The following is a 15,681-nucleotide window of genomic DNA, read 5'->3' as shown; positions in this document are numbered from 1 at the left end:
AATGTGGACTTTTAGGAATGAGGATGGGCCGGAGACAGCTTGGAGTGATGAGTTTCACAGAGATCCTGCCATCCATCATCTGTGTGAGGTGTTACATGCTGCTGTGGTGGGTCCCCATTTGGTGGGCATCCCACTTAGCCATCCAGGGCATGTCTCTTCAAAGAATATGCAATATCCCCTCTTCATTACTGTCTGAGCAAAACATTGCAACATTCCTCTGGGTAATTCTGTTCAGCGACCACCAAGCCTGGATTCCCCTCATTGTTGGAAGATGACGTCTACTATGACTTCTTATTTAGGCTCCTGAATACCACCTGGGACCTCCATCAAAACCTCTAATGGCAAAACAATCTTGAAAAATGAGGATCCAAGCTTCTTTACTGAATCATGGAAGCCTCCTTATAGGAGTCACTTTATGGGAAACTGAGGCTCAGAGTTTCAGGAACTTGTCTCAAGACACCGTCTTAAGCCAATCTTCTTATGAAAGATTCTCTCTCTCTCTCTCTCTCTCTCTCTCTCTCTCTCTCTCTCTCTCTCTCTCTCTCTCTCTCTTTCTCTTTCTCTTTCTCTTTCTCTTTCTCTTTCTCTCTCTCTCTCTGTCTCTGTCTCTCTCTGTCTCTGTCTCTGTCTCTCTCTCTCTCTCTCTCTCTCTCTCTCTCTCTCTCTCTTTCTCTTTCTCTTTCTCTCTCTCTCTCTGTCTCTGTCTCTCTCTGTCTCTGTCTCTCTCTCTCTCTCTCTCTCTCTCTCTCTCTCTCTCTCTCTCTCTCTTCTCTCTTCCTCTTTGTCTCTCTGTCTCTCTCTGTCTCTCCCTCCCTATCCATGTCTCTGTCTCTATCTCTGTCTGTCTGTATCTGTCTCTGTTTTGTATGGGTGCAATAAAGGTTTATGTCTATAATCATATAGTCACTGAACAGGTACCAACCTTCCTCATTGGAGAAAGGAAGAGTATAAGAATGTATTAAATGCCTATTACGTGCCAAGTATTCTAGAATCATTATCTCATTTTTGTTCTTGATAACAACTTTGGGAAGTAGGTTTTGTTATTATCCCCATTTTATGATTAAGGAGATAAAAGCAATGAGAAGTTTAATTACATAAGAGTCTGAGTCTACATTTGACCTCGTCATCCTCAGGTCTAGTCACTCTACCAATGAAATCACCATCACAATTATCTCCTATTCATGAAAGAGCTTAACAAAACATTGACAGCTTTCTTAGAACAAGATTAATGCTTTCTCTGTTTCTCTTTCCTAGAAATCATTTGTGGAAAGTTGGCAAACTAAAGTGCTCTTTTGGAAACGTTAGAAGAAGAAAAAACTTTGTTTGGAAACAGAGCATGGGGTTTTCTACATACACTTTGGAGAGCTACAAAATCATGCCTTTCTCTATATGATATTAAGACAGCTGTCTACAAGCACTAGCCAATGATCTTTCTCTAATGCTATCCTGGACACAGGAGGTTGTCAATAACAAAAACAAACTCATTTCTGGCATTCCTATTTTCATGTCACACTGGATTATAGACAGAAGACCTAGGTCTGGGTATTTGGTTCTATGACTTTGTGATCTCAAGCAAGTCATTTCTTTGTGCCTCAGTTTCCTCATCTGTAATGTTATTTGCAGTACTCATCCCCAAGGTCACTCTGAAGATCAAAGTAGGGAAATGTTTGAGAAGAGATTTATGAATCAGAATTATTATGATGTGGCCCACTATGGCTTTTATTATTTTATAGTCAATCAATAAACATGTTTTTTTTTTATTTGTTTTGTTTCATTTATTTAGTTTTGGGTGAGGAGATTGGGATCATATAACTAACTAGTAAATGTTAAGTGTCTGAGGCTGGATTTGAATTCAAATCCTTCTGATTTCATGGCTGGTGCTCTATCCACCACAATGTAACTGTCCCTCAATAAACATTTATTAAGTACCTACTGTGTGATAGGCATCATGCTAAGCCCTGGGGATACAAAGAAAGACAAAAACAATCTCTGTTTCTAAGTACCTCACAGTCTAATAAAGAAGCTAATATTCAAACAATTACATATACACTACATATACAATAAATTAGAGACAATCACCAGAGGTAAGGCATTAGAATTAAGGGGGCTAAGAAAAGTTTCCTGTGAAAAATGGGTTTTTAGCTAGGGGGAAGCCAGGGAAGCTAGGAGGCAGAGTTGAGGGGATTGGGGAGAGAATTTTAGGTATAAGGGTTAACCAGTGAAAATGCCCTGAGTTGGGAGATGTTGTTTCTTGCTTAAAGAAAAGCAAGGAAGACAATGTCACTGAATCTCAGGAGAGAGAGACAGACAGACAGACAGAGACAAAGAGACAGAGAGAGACAAAGACAGAGACAGAGAGAGAGAGAGAGAAGGAGGGAGACAGACAGAGAGAAAGAGAGAGAGAGAGAGAGACAGAGACAGAGAGAGACAGAGAGACAGAGAGACAGAGACAGAGAGACAGAGAGAGACAGAGAGACAGAGAGAGACAGAGAGACAGAGAGAGACAGAGAGAGAGACAGAGAGAGACAGAGAGAGAGACAGAGAGAGACAGAGAGACAGAGAGAGACAGAGAGACAGAGAGACAGAGACAGAGAGACAGAGAGACAGAGACAGAGAGACAGAGAGAGACAGAGAGACAGAGAGAGACAGAGAGACAGAGAGACAGAGAGAGACAGAGAGAGACAAAGACAGAGAGAGAGAGAGAGAGAGAGAGAGAGAGAGAGAGAGAGAGAGAGAGAGAGAGAGAGAATCTCTGTCATAAGATTGAAAAGGTGGGAGATGGGGGAAGTAAAGTATGAAGATTTTAAATGACAGAGATCTTTTTTTTTTTTTTTTAATTCTAGTGGTGACAGGGAGATGTTGGATTATACTGGGTATAGGGGTGACTTGTTCAGAACTGTGCTTTAGTAGGAAATTGGTAATAATGTGCATGCTGTGCTATATTCACTATTTGGCTAGAGTTCAGGCTCTTGGAGGTTAGCAACAGATAAATTAAAATACAGTGGCTTATCTCAGCCATCGGATTCTAGAGTAGTAAGCATAAGGCAGAGAGAAAGCATTTAGAAGAGAGAGGGCTAGGGGCTCTAGGAGCCACGACATGCTGATGGCAATGACAGGAAAGGTCAGGGAAGAGCTGAGCACAGCAATTTCCTTTAAGAAGCTGAGATGTGACTAACATTCCTGTTTATCTGTTGTAACCAAAGTTGGATAATTCAATTAAATTCAAGTTAATGAGAATTTATGAAGCACATGCTATTAGGGGATGAGGAGGAAGATGACTGCAAAATGTGGCTGTCACCGTGATCTCTGTAGCTGTAGAAGAGAGTCCACTGTCTTGGATTATCTGTGGGATTTAAGAAACAGTCATGTAAGAACAAGCTCTTCTGTCTTGAAGCATCCATGTGGGTGATAGGTACAATAGTCAGTATAAAATTAGTGAAATGAGCAGGACCAGGAGATCGTTGTGTGCTTCAACAACAATACTGTATGATGATCTGCTCTGATGGACGAGGCCCTCTCCAACAATGAGATGAACCAAATCAGTTCCAATAGAGCAGTAATGAACTGAACCAGCTACACCCAGTGAAAGAACTCTGGGAGATGCCTATGAACCACTACATAGAATTCCCAGTCCCTCTATTTTTGTCCGCCTGCATTTTGGATTTCCTTCACAGGCTAAATGTACACTATTTCAAAGTCCGATTCTTTTTGTACAGCAAAATAACTATATGGACATGTATACATATATTGTATTTAACTTATACTTTAACATATTGAACATGTTTTGGTCAACCTGCCATCTGGGGGGTGGAGCAGGGGAAAAATTGGAACAAAAGGTTTGACAATTGTCAATGCTGTAAAATTACTCATGCATATATGTTGTAAATAAAAAGTTATAATAATAAAAAAAATAGTATAAAAGACTTTTCTCTGCTGTTATGGAAACTGGTCTCTTTGTACCTGTCTTAGAGGGTAATGATATAGAGTTCTGAACAGAAGCATCAAAAACCATCCCTCTTTTACTGACTTATTTAATCATACAAACATTAATCCCTCTAGGAACAAATCACTGACCTGACTCCTCACACTGGCGTTCACAACAACCCAGATGGAAGTCTTGTGTCCCCTTCCAATGGCATTCTGGAAAATCAACACTGCTCTCAGGTGAATGTAAGATGCCTGATTTCCAAGTGTAGTCATGACCCAGGAACAAACTGATGGCTGGGATCTCTGATGGGTCTTAATGGTTCTGGCCAAAGATGTTTACAAATTACATCTAGGTTCTGTTCTACTTCTGTCTTCCCTTCCAAGCTAAACTCCTAGAAAAAGGTTTATATTTGTTCCTTTCATTTTTTCTTACACTCACTAGTCAACCCTTTCTGATTTTTATCATTCAACTGAAAATCCAAAGTTATCAATAATAATAATAATAATAATAATAATAATAATAATAATAATAATATTGCCAAACCCAAAGGGTTTTCTCAGTTATTTTTCTTGGTCTCTCTGCTGCATTTGATATTATTGACTTTCCTTTCTACTCTCCAAGTTTTCATAATACCACTCTCCCCAGGTTTTTCTACTTCCTGCCTATCCACTGTCTCCCATGCCTAAAGTGTTCCCTCTTTTATTTCCTTCTCAGAAAATCCCCTTTCTTCAAGATGCACCACCTGCTACAGGAAGCCTTTCCTGATCTCTCCCTATCCCCAAAGGCTTGTGACTTGCATCCCAAATTACCCTGAGATTATTCTAAATGTACTTATATATGCAGATTGTTTCCCCTATAGAATGAAAGCAGTTTGTCTACATTTCCCCAGTGTCTGGTATGTCATGGACACAATAAACGCTTATTGGTTGATGTTATGATTGAAAGTGGATGCTCCTTTTTTATTTTAAGAAATTGGGGTTCTGCAGTTACACCCAGCGAAAGAACTCTGGGAGATGGCTAGGAGCCACTACATAGAATTCCCAATCCCTCTAATTTTGTCCGCCTGCATTTTTTATTTCCTTCACAGGCTAATTACACACTGTTTCAAAGTCTGATTCTTTTTGTTCAGCAAAACAACTGTTGGACATGTATACATATATTGTATTTAACTTATACTTTAACATATGTAACATGTATTGGTCTACCTGCCATCTGGGGGAAGAGGGGAAGAAGGGAAGAAGGGGAAAAATTAGAACAAAAGGCTTGGCAATTGTCTGTGTTGTATTACTCATGCATAAATCTTGTAAATAAAAAGCTATATATATTTTTTAAAAATAAAAGAAATTGGGGTTCTGGACCTGCTGTTTTTCTGATGAGGGGATCTGCCAAGGCAGATCAGAGATTGTTCTGTACCACAACATCTTAAAGAGTTGTCTAGAGCAGAGAATTTAGGTAGCCTGTCCCTAATCAAACAGCCTTAATATATAAGAGATTGGACTTAAACGCAAGTGTTCCTGACTTCCAGGTCTGGGTCCCCAAAGCACATCACCTCTCCAGATTTGCTGTACATCCTCCTTCACCTTTTCTTACTCGCCTATACTGTGATTCATGACAACCACACCAATATCTGTTATTTTGCACTTTAAGATTTGAATTTCCTCTAAAGATGCCCCGTAAATTACATTGTAATCCTTGCCAGTTTACCGGCTCTCTTTTCCTAATCTAACTTCAGATTTGCCAGCCTGGCCCAGCCTTCGTTTGAGTTATCCAGTAGTTTTTTCTAGGATTCTTTCCTCTCCCCTCTGACCTTTTCCCCATCCCCCTCCACCTCACTTTTTTCTTGATGTCCAATAAGAGAAGAGTGGACAAGGGAGAATGATTGGGTGGGTGTGTTCAGCCCCTATAGTTTGTGATCCAGAGAAATGGGAGTGACATCACCTGAAAAAATAAAAGGACTTCTTTTGGTGTGTGGAAGACCTATATATAAAAGTCACATTTAAGGCTCCTGAAGTGTAATTCAGCAGCCTCCTCCAGTTTACTCAGCATTAACAGATCACCAGCTACCAAGCCAAGCCCTCTGAAGGAAAAAACTTTTCCTCAGATATTCCTGGGTGAGTAAAATTTATTTCCTGTGGGTTCAATCAGCTACATGATTTGATTATCAAGCGATTACTTAGGTGGTACAAGTTCTTTCCAATGGCATGATATCTTAGAAAATTTTGCAAAGCAAAAGAAAGTCTTTTTAAAAATTCAATTTTGTCTTTAGAGATGCTATAATTTTTTTTAATGCATTAATCTAAAAAAATCTATGAAAATTTGGCATGAAATATGTGGTGGTTCCTTGGATAAAAGTAGAAAATTAAATATTCTCATGAAGAATGCTTTCAGTAACAAAAGAACATTGATTAAGGTAAAGATTTACATGACTTTTCCTCCATCCTCCAGTCCCACATAAAGAATGCTGGATTTGAAGGTAATCTTCTCCAAGCATGATTAACCTGGAGTCTGTGAACTGTTTTTTTTTTTTTCAAATATGTTTTGATAATTGTATTTCAACATAATTAATTTTCCATATAATCCCATGTATTTTATTTTATGCATTTTAAAACTTTTTTTTTTCTGAGACGGGATCCATAGGCTTCCCTAAACTGCCCAAGGAGTTGTTAATACTATAAAAAACCCTAAGAAACTGCTTTATACACGAGTATTTATTACACAAGTGCAATCTGAATTCTGGAGATGTTTTAGCATCATTCATATCAGGTATCCACTTAAATAAAAAAGATTAATGCCCTATATTTTAAATATGTTTTACAGCCTCTTTTTAGTTCTTATGTTATTCTATGAGAATCTATCATCTTTTGAGGAACAAGGAAACAAAGCTTCCAGGTCTGAGTTCATTATCCACAGATACCTTCTGGTCATGTCCACTATTGCTTTATTGACAGACTTAGTACCGCAGGATTCCTTTAGTATAGCTCAATAAGTATAATTATAATAATAATTACATACATATTATATAATAATAAGTTTGGCAAGAAAGGATAGAATTAAAATGCACAAAACCATCCAAGTTATTCATTCAAGAATTCTATTTCTATATTCAACAAACAACACAAAAATAAGCATTTTAAAAATGTACATATATTAATTGCCCTTGAAATGCTTAAGATGTGGCCACAGGTAAGCAATCTCATGGATGGGAAAAGGTCATAAGCAATGGAGGAAGGATGCTTTTGTCCTTAAAACAAAGAGAAAAAATGTAGACTCAGAAACTTATGTTCCTATTCCATAAATAAATTGCATTTCACTCTATAGTTTCTTTCACAGAGGGTCAATGTGAGGCTCCAGTGAAAAGATTGTGCAGAATATTTTGCAAACTTTACATGCAGTTATTTAAGATAAGGTTAGTCATTGACAGCTAGGTTGCACGGTGGATGGAGTGCCAGGCCTGGAATCAGGAGGACCAGTCATGGCACAAATACCTGGAAAATACTTGTTGGAGAAGTTCAGGAAAACTAAACATTAGTCAAGAAAACTCATTAAATTAGGCTAATTTTGGACTTGGGAGACTTAGGACGGAGGTTAGATTAAAGTTTATTAGCATGGAGGGGTAGTGGGTTGCTTAGCAAATAAATTGTGAGGACAGTTTGCTTTATTAGGAGAACCAAAGATTTCAAGCATTTTAAAAGTCCCAGCTTGTCCACAGAGAACAATTGTTGGCTATTTATTAGTCTCCCACTGATGACAAAAATAATAACAGGGAATCTTTTAAAAAATGTGTATAGATTGTTCTTATGCAGCATGACAAATGTGGAAATAGGTTTAGAAGAATTGCACGTGTTTAACCTGTATTTGAATAATTTGCTGTTTAGAGGAGGATGGGGGGAGAGAAAAAATTTGGAACAGAAGGTTTTGCAAGAATAAGTGCCCTGACCACAAGTGTACGTTTTTACTTGTTACTCATGTGATAAGAGAACATTTTGCCCATTTTCCTTTGCCTTTACATATCCTCTCCAAGTTCTATTATGTCTATCTCTTTTCTTAACTCTTCATATCTCAGGTATATAACTGTATTTGTTGACTTAATCTTCTATCTTGGGCATTTAAATTGTCCCCTCTTATTCACTAAGTTAGAACTATCCTTCTTCTGTATATAAAAATTATCACAGATGACTTCTCCACAGACCTCGCTCTGTACACTGGAAATTCTGCTTTTCCTAATTATACAGGAAACCCAACCTGCATACCCAAGAAAAAATTTAACTTGCAAGGTGACTTCATTCTGAATTTTCATGATTATTTGTGGGGGCTTGGAGGTAATATCTTCAAAAAGGGGGTTCTTGGTATTAAGGAATTATTGGACATAGAGTCAGGAAAACATAAGTTCTCAATCTTTTTCAGCCTCAGTTTCCCTATAAGAAAAATGGGGATAAGAGTAGCATCTACCTTGAAGGATTGTAGGGAGAACAAAATGAGATAACCCTTGTGAAGTACTTTGCAAGCCTTAAAAGCCTATCATCATCATCATCATCATCATCATCATCATCATCATCATCCTTATAGGGTACAATCAGGTATAAAATACCTAGAATCATCCACTTAGTCTAATGTTAAAAAATAGAAATAGTTATCATCATATGCAAGTCTTTAAACCTTACCCTATGTACTGGCAACTTTCCTACTTATATAGAAAGCCCAAACAATATCCTGAAGAAAAATTGCCAGATGGGGCAGCTAGGTGGCGCAGTGGATAGAGCACCAGCCCTGAAGTCAGGAGGACCTGAGTTCAAATCTAACCTCTGACACTTAAAATTTTCCTGGCTGGGTGATTCTGGGCAAATCACTTAATCCCAATTGTTTCAGGAAAAAAATTGCCTGGTGACTTCATTCTTAAGTTACATGATATATGTGCACTGTGAATATGTGTATGTGTGTGTGTGTAAAAATGCTTAACCTGGATTTAATTTTTTTTTAATTTTTAAAATACTTGTAAAATTTTTTAACATTTAAAAAAATGGAGTTTCTAATCCTCTTCCTTCCTCTCCTTGTTCTTCCTTCAGAATGCAAGTGATTTGATATAGAGTATATATACTATATAGATTTTTTAAAAAGATTTGTTTGGAATTGTTTAAGTTTTAAATGTTTCCTTTTTTCCTTTTCTTTTAGTGAAGATGGTTTCTGCAAAAGATATAGCAAGAGCCATCATGGTCTTGTATGTAATTGGCTTCCTTACAAATGCTGATGGAAAATCAATTATGTAAGTATTACAGACTGGTTTGCCCTGTTGGTCAAGGGGACAACAGTTGCTCTGGAAAATGGGAAGGAGTGGGTGAACCAAATGGTTTATGCTCTCTCTTCTTTCTTCTCTTACTTTCTACTCTTTGGTTCTCCCTGCTACCCCCTTCCTCCCCAGGAAAAGGGCTGTGACTGAAGTACAACTGATGCATGATTGGGCTGAGTACCTGAACAGGGAAACCAGGTTGGAATGGCTGAGAAAGAAGCTTGCGGAGATACTGCCCCCCAATACCATCCACCATGGGGCCCCTAGGGCCCTCGTGGCCCCTGCAGAGGTCCGGCTCCGAAAGAGAGCAGACACCAGTCTAATTGCAAATCAGGATCACCAGCTAGCTCCAGGAGAGAAGACACTTGGGAAGGCTGACAAGGCTGATGTGGACATCCTGTCCAAAGTCAATCCTTAGCTAGAATAGATACAGCAAGAGGTGGGGTCACTATGGCCCAGACCCCTGTCACCGCTGTCCATGCTGCTGATCGTCCTGGCTTTGTTGAAATGACCACAGTCCATTGGATGTCCCACCCCAACCAGCTTCGGGCAAATAAGAATCGTCGCAGTTAGTTCACTTTATTGCCTGTTTTGATCCTATCCATCTGTATTCATTTTTAAAAGCACTTTCAATGATCCTATTTCTACTGCTAATTTTTTTGAATGTATGTTTATGTACAACCTATAAAGGAACAAAATTGCACTTTCAGACTTCTTTTCTACTTTACAATGCCAAATAAAACCCTGCCAATGAGTAATGTCAAACATGAAACTTAGTGTTTGTGATCATTTGTGATAGAGTATATTGAGTTATGGCTCATGTCATAAAATGACAAGGCTGTCCAATCACCTCCATGTTTACTGGAGGAAACTGAAGCCCAGGGAATTCTTTTTTGGGGGGGTTCTCTAAAGTCATACAACAAGACCTAAAACTCTCATTTTGTGTTCCCTTTCTATTATCCCAGTCTGACTCATTTTAAACTACTACAGTTAAAGCACATAAGGTGGAAATTAATGTTTTATATTTCTATTTTAATATATTAATTTAAAATGTGTTTAACTGTTATTGTAATATATTACAATTATATGATATAATTTACATATATACATATATAAGTAGATATATGTGTATATATATTCACATATGTGTGTATATGCATATGTGTATATATATTATGGCAGGTAAATGGAGTAACTGATAAGAGTGCTGGGCCTGGCCCATTTCATCTTCCTCAAATCTGGTCTCAGACACTTACTATCTGTGCGACCCTGGACAAGTCACTTAAGCCTGTCTACCTCAGTTTCCTCATCTGTACAATGAGCTGGAGAAGGAAATGGCAAATCACTCCAATACCTCTACCAAGAAAGCCCCAAATGGGGTTATAGAGAGTTGAGCTCAATTGAAACTACCATGGAATAATGACAATAACAACAACGTATTTATATTAAGAGAAAGTGTATGGCACAATGGAATGAGAGCAGACCCTAAGCAAGTCTTGTCTCTGACACATATTATGTGACCCTAAGGAAGTCACTTAAAGTTGATTTCAGTGCACTGCTCAACTCTCTCTAAGACTATAAGTTACAGAATAGATACCAAAATGTGTTGGCAGGAGCTTCCTCGTCTGGGAGTTCTCTATACCAGTGAAATCCCATGTTCTGTCCTTGGTCACATTTTTATGCCCACTATCCCACTAGTAGTGTGGGATAGTCTATAGAAAGTTGGCGTAGGTAGCACAGTGGGTAGAGCCTCAGCCTCTAAGTCAGGAAGATCTGAGTTCAAATCTGTTCTCAGACACTTGAAGAAATCGCACAGGGCAACTGCTCACAAGGAAATCAGAAAAAAGTGATTTAAGGACACTCTCAAGAACTTTAGAATTGATTTTATGATCTGGAAGACGCTGGCACAGGAACCCCCAGCATGACGTGCCCTCATGGGAGAAGGTGCTGTGCTCTATGAGCAAAACAGAACTGAATTAGCCCAGAAGAAATGGGAGATGCACAAAGGTAGGGAAACCACCCCAAATGTTTACAAGGACTATTTGTGCCTGAACTATGGGAGAGCATTCTGAGCTTGAATTGGCTGGATCAGTCACATTGAACAAACTGTAACTTGGCTCTAGCATAGTGATGTCATTTTGGTTCTTTTACAGAACGAAGAACAATAACCAACCCATCAGCTATATAACTCTGTGTAAGTCACTTAACACTGATTGCCTCACCAAAAAAAAGAGAAAGAAACATAAAAGAAAAAGGAAGGAAAGAAGAAAAAAGAAAGAAGGAAAGAAAAGAAAGGAAAGAAGGAGGGAAGAAAGGAGAAACAAACAAACAAACAAGCAAGCAAAGAAAAAGAATATAGGGAGGAAGAGAGGGAGGGAGGAAGGGAGGAAGAGAGGAAGGAAGGAAGGGAGGAAGGGAGGAAGGAAGGAAGGAAGGGAGGAAGGGAGGAAGGAAGGAAGGAAGGAAGGAAGGGAGGGAGGAAGGAAGGAAGGAAGGAAGGAAGGAAGGAAGGAAGGAAGGAAGGAAGGAAGGAAGGAAGGAAGGAAGGAAGGAAGGAAGGAAGGAAGGAAGGAAAGAAGGAAAGGAGGGAGAAAGGAAGGAAGTTAGGAAAGGAGGGAGGGAAGGAGGGAGGAAGGAAGGAAGGGAGGAAGGGAAGGAGGGAGGAAGGAAGGAAGGGAGGAAGGAAGGAAGGAAGGAAGGAAGGAAGGAAGGAAGGAAGGAAGGAAGGAAGGAAGGAAGGAAGGAAGGAAGGAAGGAAGGAAGGAAGGGAGGGAGGGAGGGAGGGAGGAAGGAAGGAAGGAAGGAAGGAAGGGAGGGAGGGAGGGAGGGAGGGAGGGAGGGAGGGAGGGAGGGAGGGAGGAAGGGAGGAAGGAAGGAAAGAAGGGAGGAAGAAAAAAAGAAAGTTGTCTTCAGAATGGGACATTTTGGGTTCATGCTTTATCTTTGATAAGTGCTGGCTGTGTGGACTATGTACAAAGTGGTTAACCTCTTAGTGTCCAAGCAACTTTGGGAGACTAGAAGCATTGATCATCTTTCCCTGTATAAAGAAAATCAAAATTTTCATAAAAAAACTTGTACTTAGATCTCTTCACATTTCTTAAGGGTTAATTCTCTCAATAATCATGCATTTGGATAACACTTTAAAATTTAGAAGAATACTTTCCTCAAAACTCTCTAAGTTAGGAAATGCAAATATTAATATTATCCCCACTTTCTGAGCAAACGAAGTTCCTAGAGAAATGCAGCATTATAGAGGTAGGGAGCCAGGGCTTGAATTCCAATCTTAGAAAGGAAGGAATGATTGTCATGTTCATTTTTACTTAGAATTACCCAAAAGACAGGAATGTTGTCTGACAGTAGAAAAAACAAGGCACATGACCATCGCCAGATCTGCCAGGCGTGAATTCCTTATCATCCCTAAAATGAGGTGGATGGGCTATGTTGTTTAGGTTTCTTCCCGTTCCAGCTCCACTATTTGTGGATGAATTGTGCTTCTATTCTGGACTCAAATCTCTAGGAAGGACATATTTTCACTCAAGAGAAGGTTATAGCATAAAGTACACCCTGTTAATCTTTTAGTCCTCTCAAAGGGAATAAGAAGTATCCTAAGCCTCTAAGGCTAACTGAGAGGACATCATGACCTGCCAGTTAATTCAGCATGCATTTAGAGACTGACTAAGGCATGGAGCCAATGAGAATCATATAAGATGACAAGAGGAGATTCAGAAATCATTTTATACAAGGCCGGACTGATAGAAAGAAATCTGGACGTGTAGTTTGTGAAAGAGAAGACTTAGGGGAATGTTATCAGGATCCTCCTATTTGAAGAGATATGCTTTAGAAGAGATATTAGAGTAGTGAATGTGGTATGGTTTAATGAAAAGAGCATGACCAGGGCTGGAATCTGGACTCTACCGCTTACAACCAGTCTCTGACTTTGGGTAAGTAACTTTTCTCACTCGCCTCATCTGCAAAATATTTCTACTATCTAACTCACTAGGCTGTTAGAAGCAGAGTACATTGTAAACTATTAAGCAGTGTGGAAATGTGAGCTGCTACTGTTATATTATTATTCAGCATTATATAATAATATATATAATAATATAATTATATATAATATTATGTATAATAATTATATTATTATTATTATTGATCCCAGAGGGAAGAACTAGGCTCATTGGGGAGGAGTTGAATAGCTAAATTCTGATGTCTACAGTGCCCTGGTGCATTACATTTAATAAATGTTTGTAATTGCTGGATTCCACTGAATTAGAACACTTCGTCACAGGAACACTTCGGGAAGACAAGTTCAAGTCCCAATCTCAGATATTTTACTGTGTGACCCTATTTATCTCAAGCTTCCTCATTGGTAAATAATAATAATAGCACATATTTCACAGGGTTGTTACAAGTATCAAATGAGATAACAGTTGCAAAAGTGCTTACTGTAGTAGCTGGGACCTGGAAAGCACTATATGTTAACTGTTATTATTATATTTATTGAATAATGAAAAGGGTAATTCCAGAAAGAGGAAGCTCACCATCACCAATAGAAGCTTCATGGCAACTTACTGGGATGTACAGAGAAGAGTTCTGTTTAACTACAGGGTCAACTTGAGGATCCCTTCTAGTTCTGAGATTCTGTCATTTTTAAAGGTATGATTTTGTACCCTTCAGGGAAGAGATCAATGATATTTTGGGTCTTAGTAAACTGGACTAGTGATGTAACAAGTGACTAGAATATGACCCTGTGAGTCTCCATATTGACAGCTACTTGCACAGGAAGTACTTAATAGATGTTTGTTGAATTTTTAAGAAGTTAAGAAGTGCTAGGATTTAGGCAGTGTGGGTTTTAGCAAATTCCCAAGATTCCATAGACAGAAAGGTTGTAGATTAATTGCACTGATGAGCTAACAGTCAGCCTAGGTGGAGTGTGTTGGGGAGGTTTTAGAGCTTCAATTCCATTAGTTTCTTTCACTTAAAGATAATTGTCTTTTACAAGTGTGTGTATGTGTAAAAGTGTGTGCGTGTATGTTGAACCAGTTTTAGATATCACTTCAATATATTCTTGGAAACCAGGCTGTATAAAATATAATTGCAAAATACTGATTATACTTATAAACTTTTTAGTTCCAAAATGTATACACTCTTTTGGTCACTAGATGGAGTCCTTGTTTCATAAAATGCTAACTAAATCAACCATGTTTTCTACAGTATTTCAAGGATATAGGAGACTGCGTGGAGGTATTCTCTCTACACAAAAAGATCTCAAACCCTTTAAGACTCAGAGGAGTCTCTAAGAATGAAAAGTTCTTCAATGTGTGATCAATCTGGATTTAGAGATTGTTTTTGTTCAGTCATTTTTCTGTCATATTCATGTCATCATGACTTCATTTGGGGTTTTCTTAGTAGAGGAGTGGTTTGCCATTTTCTTCTCCCTTTCATTTTACAGAGAAGGAAACTAAGGCAAACAAGGTTCGGTGACAACTTGCCCAGAATCATCAGCTGATTTGAATTCAAGAAGATGAATCTTTTTGACTCCAGGCCCATTACTCTTTCAACTGTACCACTTACTTGCCCCAGATTGGCTTAAAAAAAAAAAACAAATCTATCTCAAATTAACACCTATGTTAGATTAGTTTATTTTTAATTATTTTGTTAAATATTCCCCAATTACATTTTAATCAAGAGTTTTACCAACATTTGTGTCTACAAAGTTAATTTAAAAAACAAAACAATACTAGTATTTATTAAGTCCCTGTTACATGCAAAGTCTTGTATTAGGTTGTTATAGAGCATTTCCATGGAGTTGACACAGACACTTTCCATTTCCATAGACATAGATACTTAGAGACAAGTTTACATACTACAGGACCACAATTAATTGACAAATATTAAATAGTATTACATGCATTGTGCTAGATGAATGCAGATATAAATACAAAGAATCAGTCCCTGCTATTAAGAAGCTTTTTATTCAGGCAGAAAAAAACAATAGTACAAATTTATACAGAACAAATTTCAAGGGAATAAATATTACAGGTAATAATAAATAAATAATAAAATAATAATAAAGAATTATGTTTATTATATATAATGAAATATATTTTATATGTGAATAATGATAAAATAATAAATATCATTAAAAACTTTTTTTAAAAGAGTGAAGGCATTAGCAATTGGGGTTAATCAAGAAAGGTTTCATGTAGAAGTTGGTACCAGGGGTGGTCTTGAAAGAGATGGTCTGTGAGACAGAGGTGAAGAGAGAAAGGGAAAGGGATAGATAGTGAAATAGGAAATAGAAATGGGATAGAATACAATGTTTGAATAACTAAGAGGGATAGTTTGGCTGGATTGCAGAGTGAATGCAAGAGGTAATATGCTATTGAAAAGGTATTGGTGGGGGGAAAGGGAACAAATATTTATTATGTTGTGCCACTGGGGTAACAATGACCTAATGGGGGAGGTA

At 38.1% G+C, this 15,681-nt stretch overlaps 1 protein-coding gene across 1 annotated transcript; it reads left to right on the top strand.

The window, feature by feature from the left end:
* Positions 1 to 5,917: 5,917 nt before the first annotated feature.
* On the top strand, positions 5,918 to 9,984 carry PTH (parathyroid hormone). Its single transcript, XM_074274882.1, has 3 exons — positions 5,918 to 6,039; positions 9,098 to 9,188; positions 9,345 to 9,984. The coding sequence occupies exons 2-3, from the start codon at positions 9,103 to 9,105 to the stop codon at positions 9,628 to 9,630; spliced, it is 372 nt and encodes a 123-aa protein (XP_074130983.1). The 5' UTR covers positions 5,918 to 6,039; positions 9,098 to 9,102; the 3' UTR covers positions 9,631 to 9,984.
* The last annotated feature ends 5,697 nt before the right edge of the window (positions 9,985 to 15,681 follow it).

Source organism: Sminthopsis crassicaudata, chromosome 6 (genome assembly GCF_048593235.1).
Source record: "Sminthopsis crassicaudata isolate SCR6 chromosome 6, ASM4859323v1, whole genome shotgun sequence".
Taxonomy (NCBI): Eukaryota; Metazoa; Chordata; class Mammalia; order Dasyuromorphia; family Dasyuridae; genus Sminthopsis; species Sminthopsis crassicaudata.
This window is presented reverse-complemented; position numbering and strand designations above follow the sequence as displayed.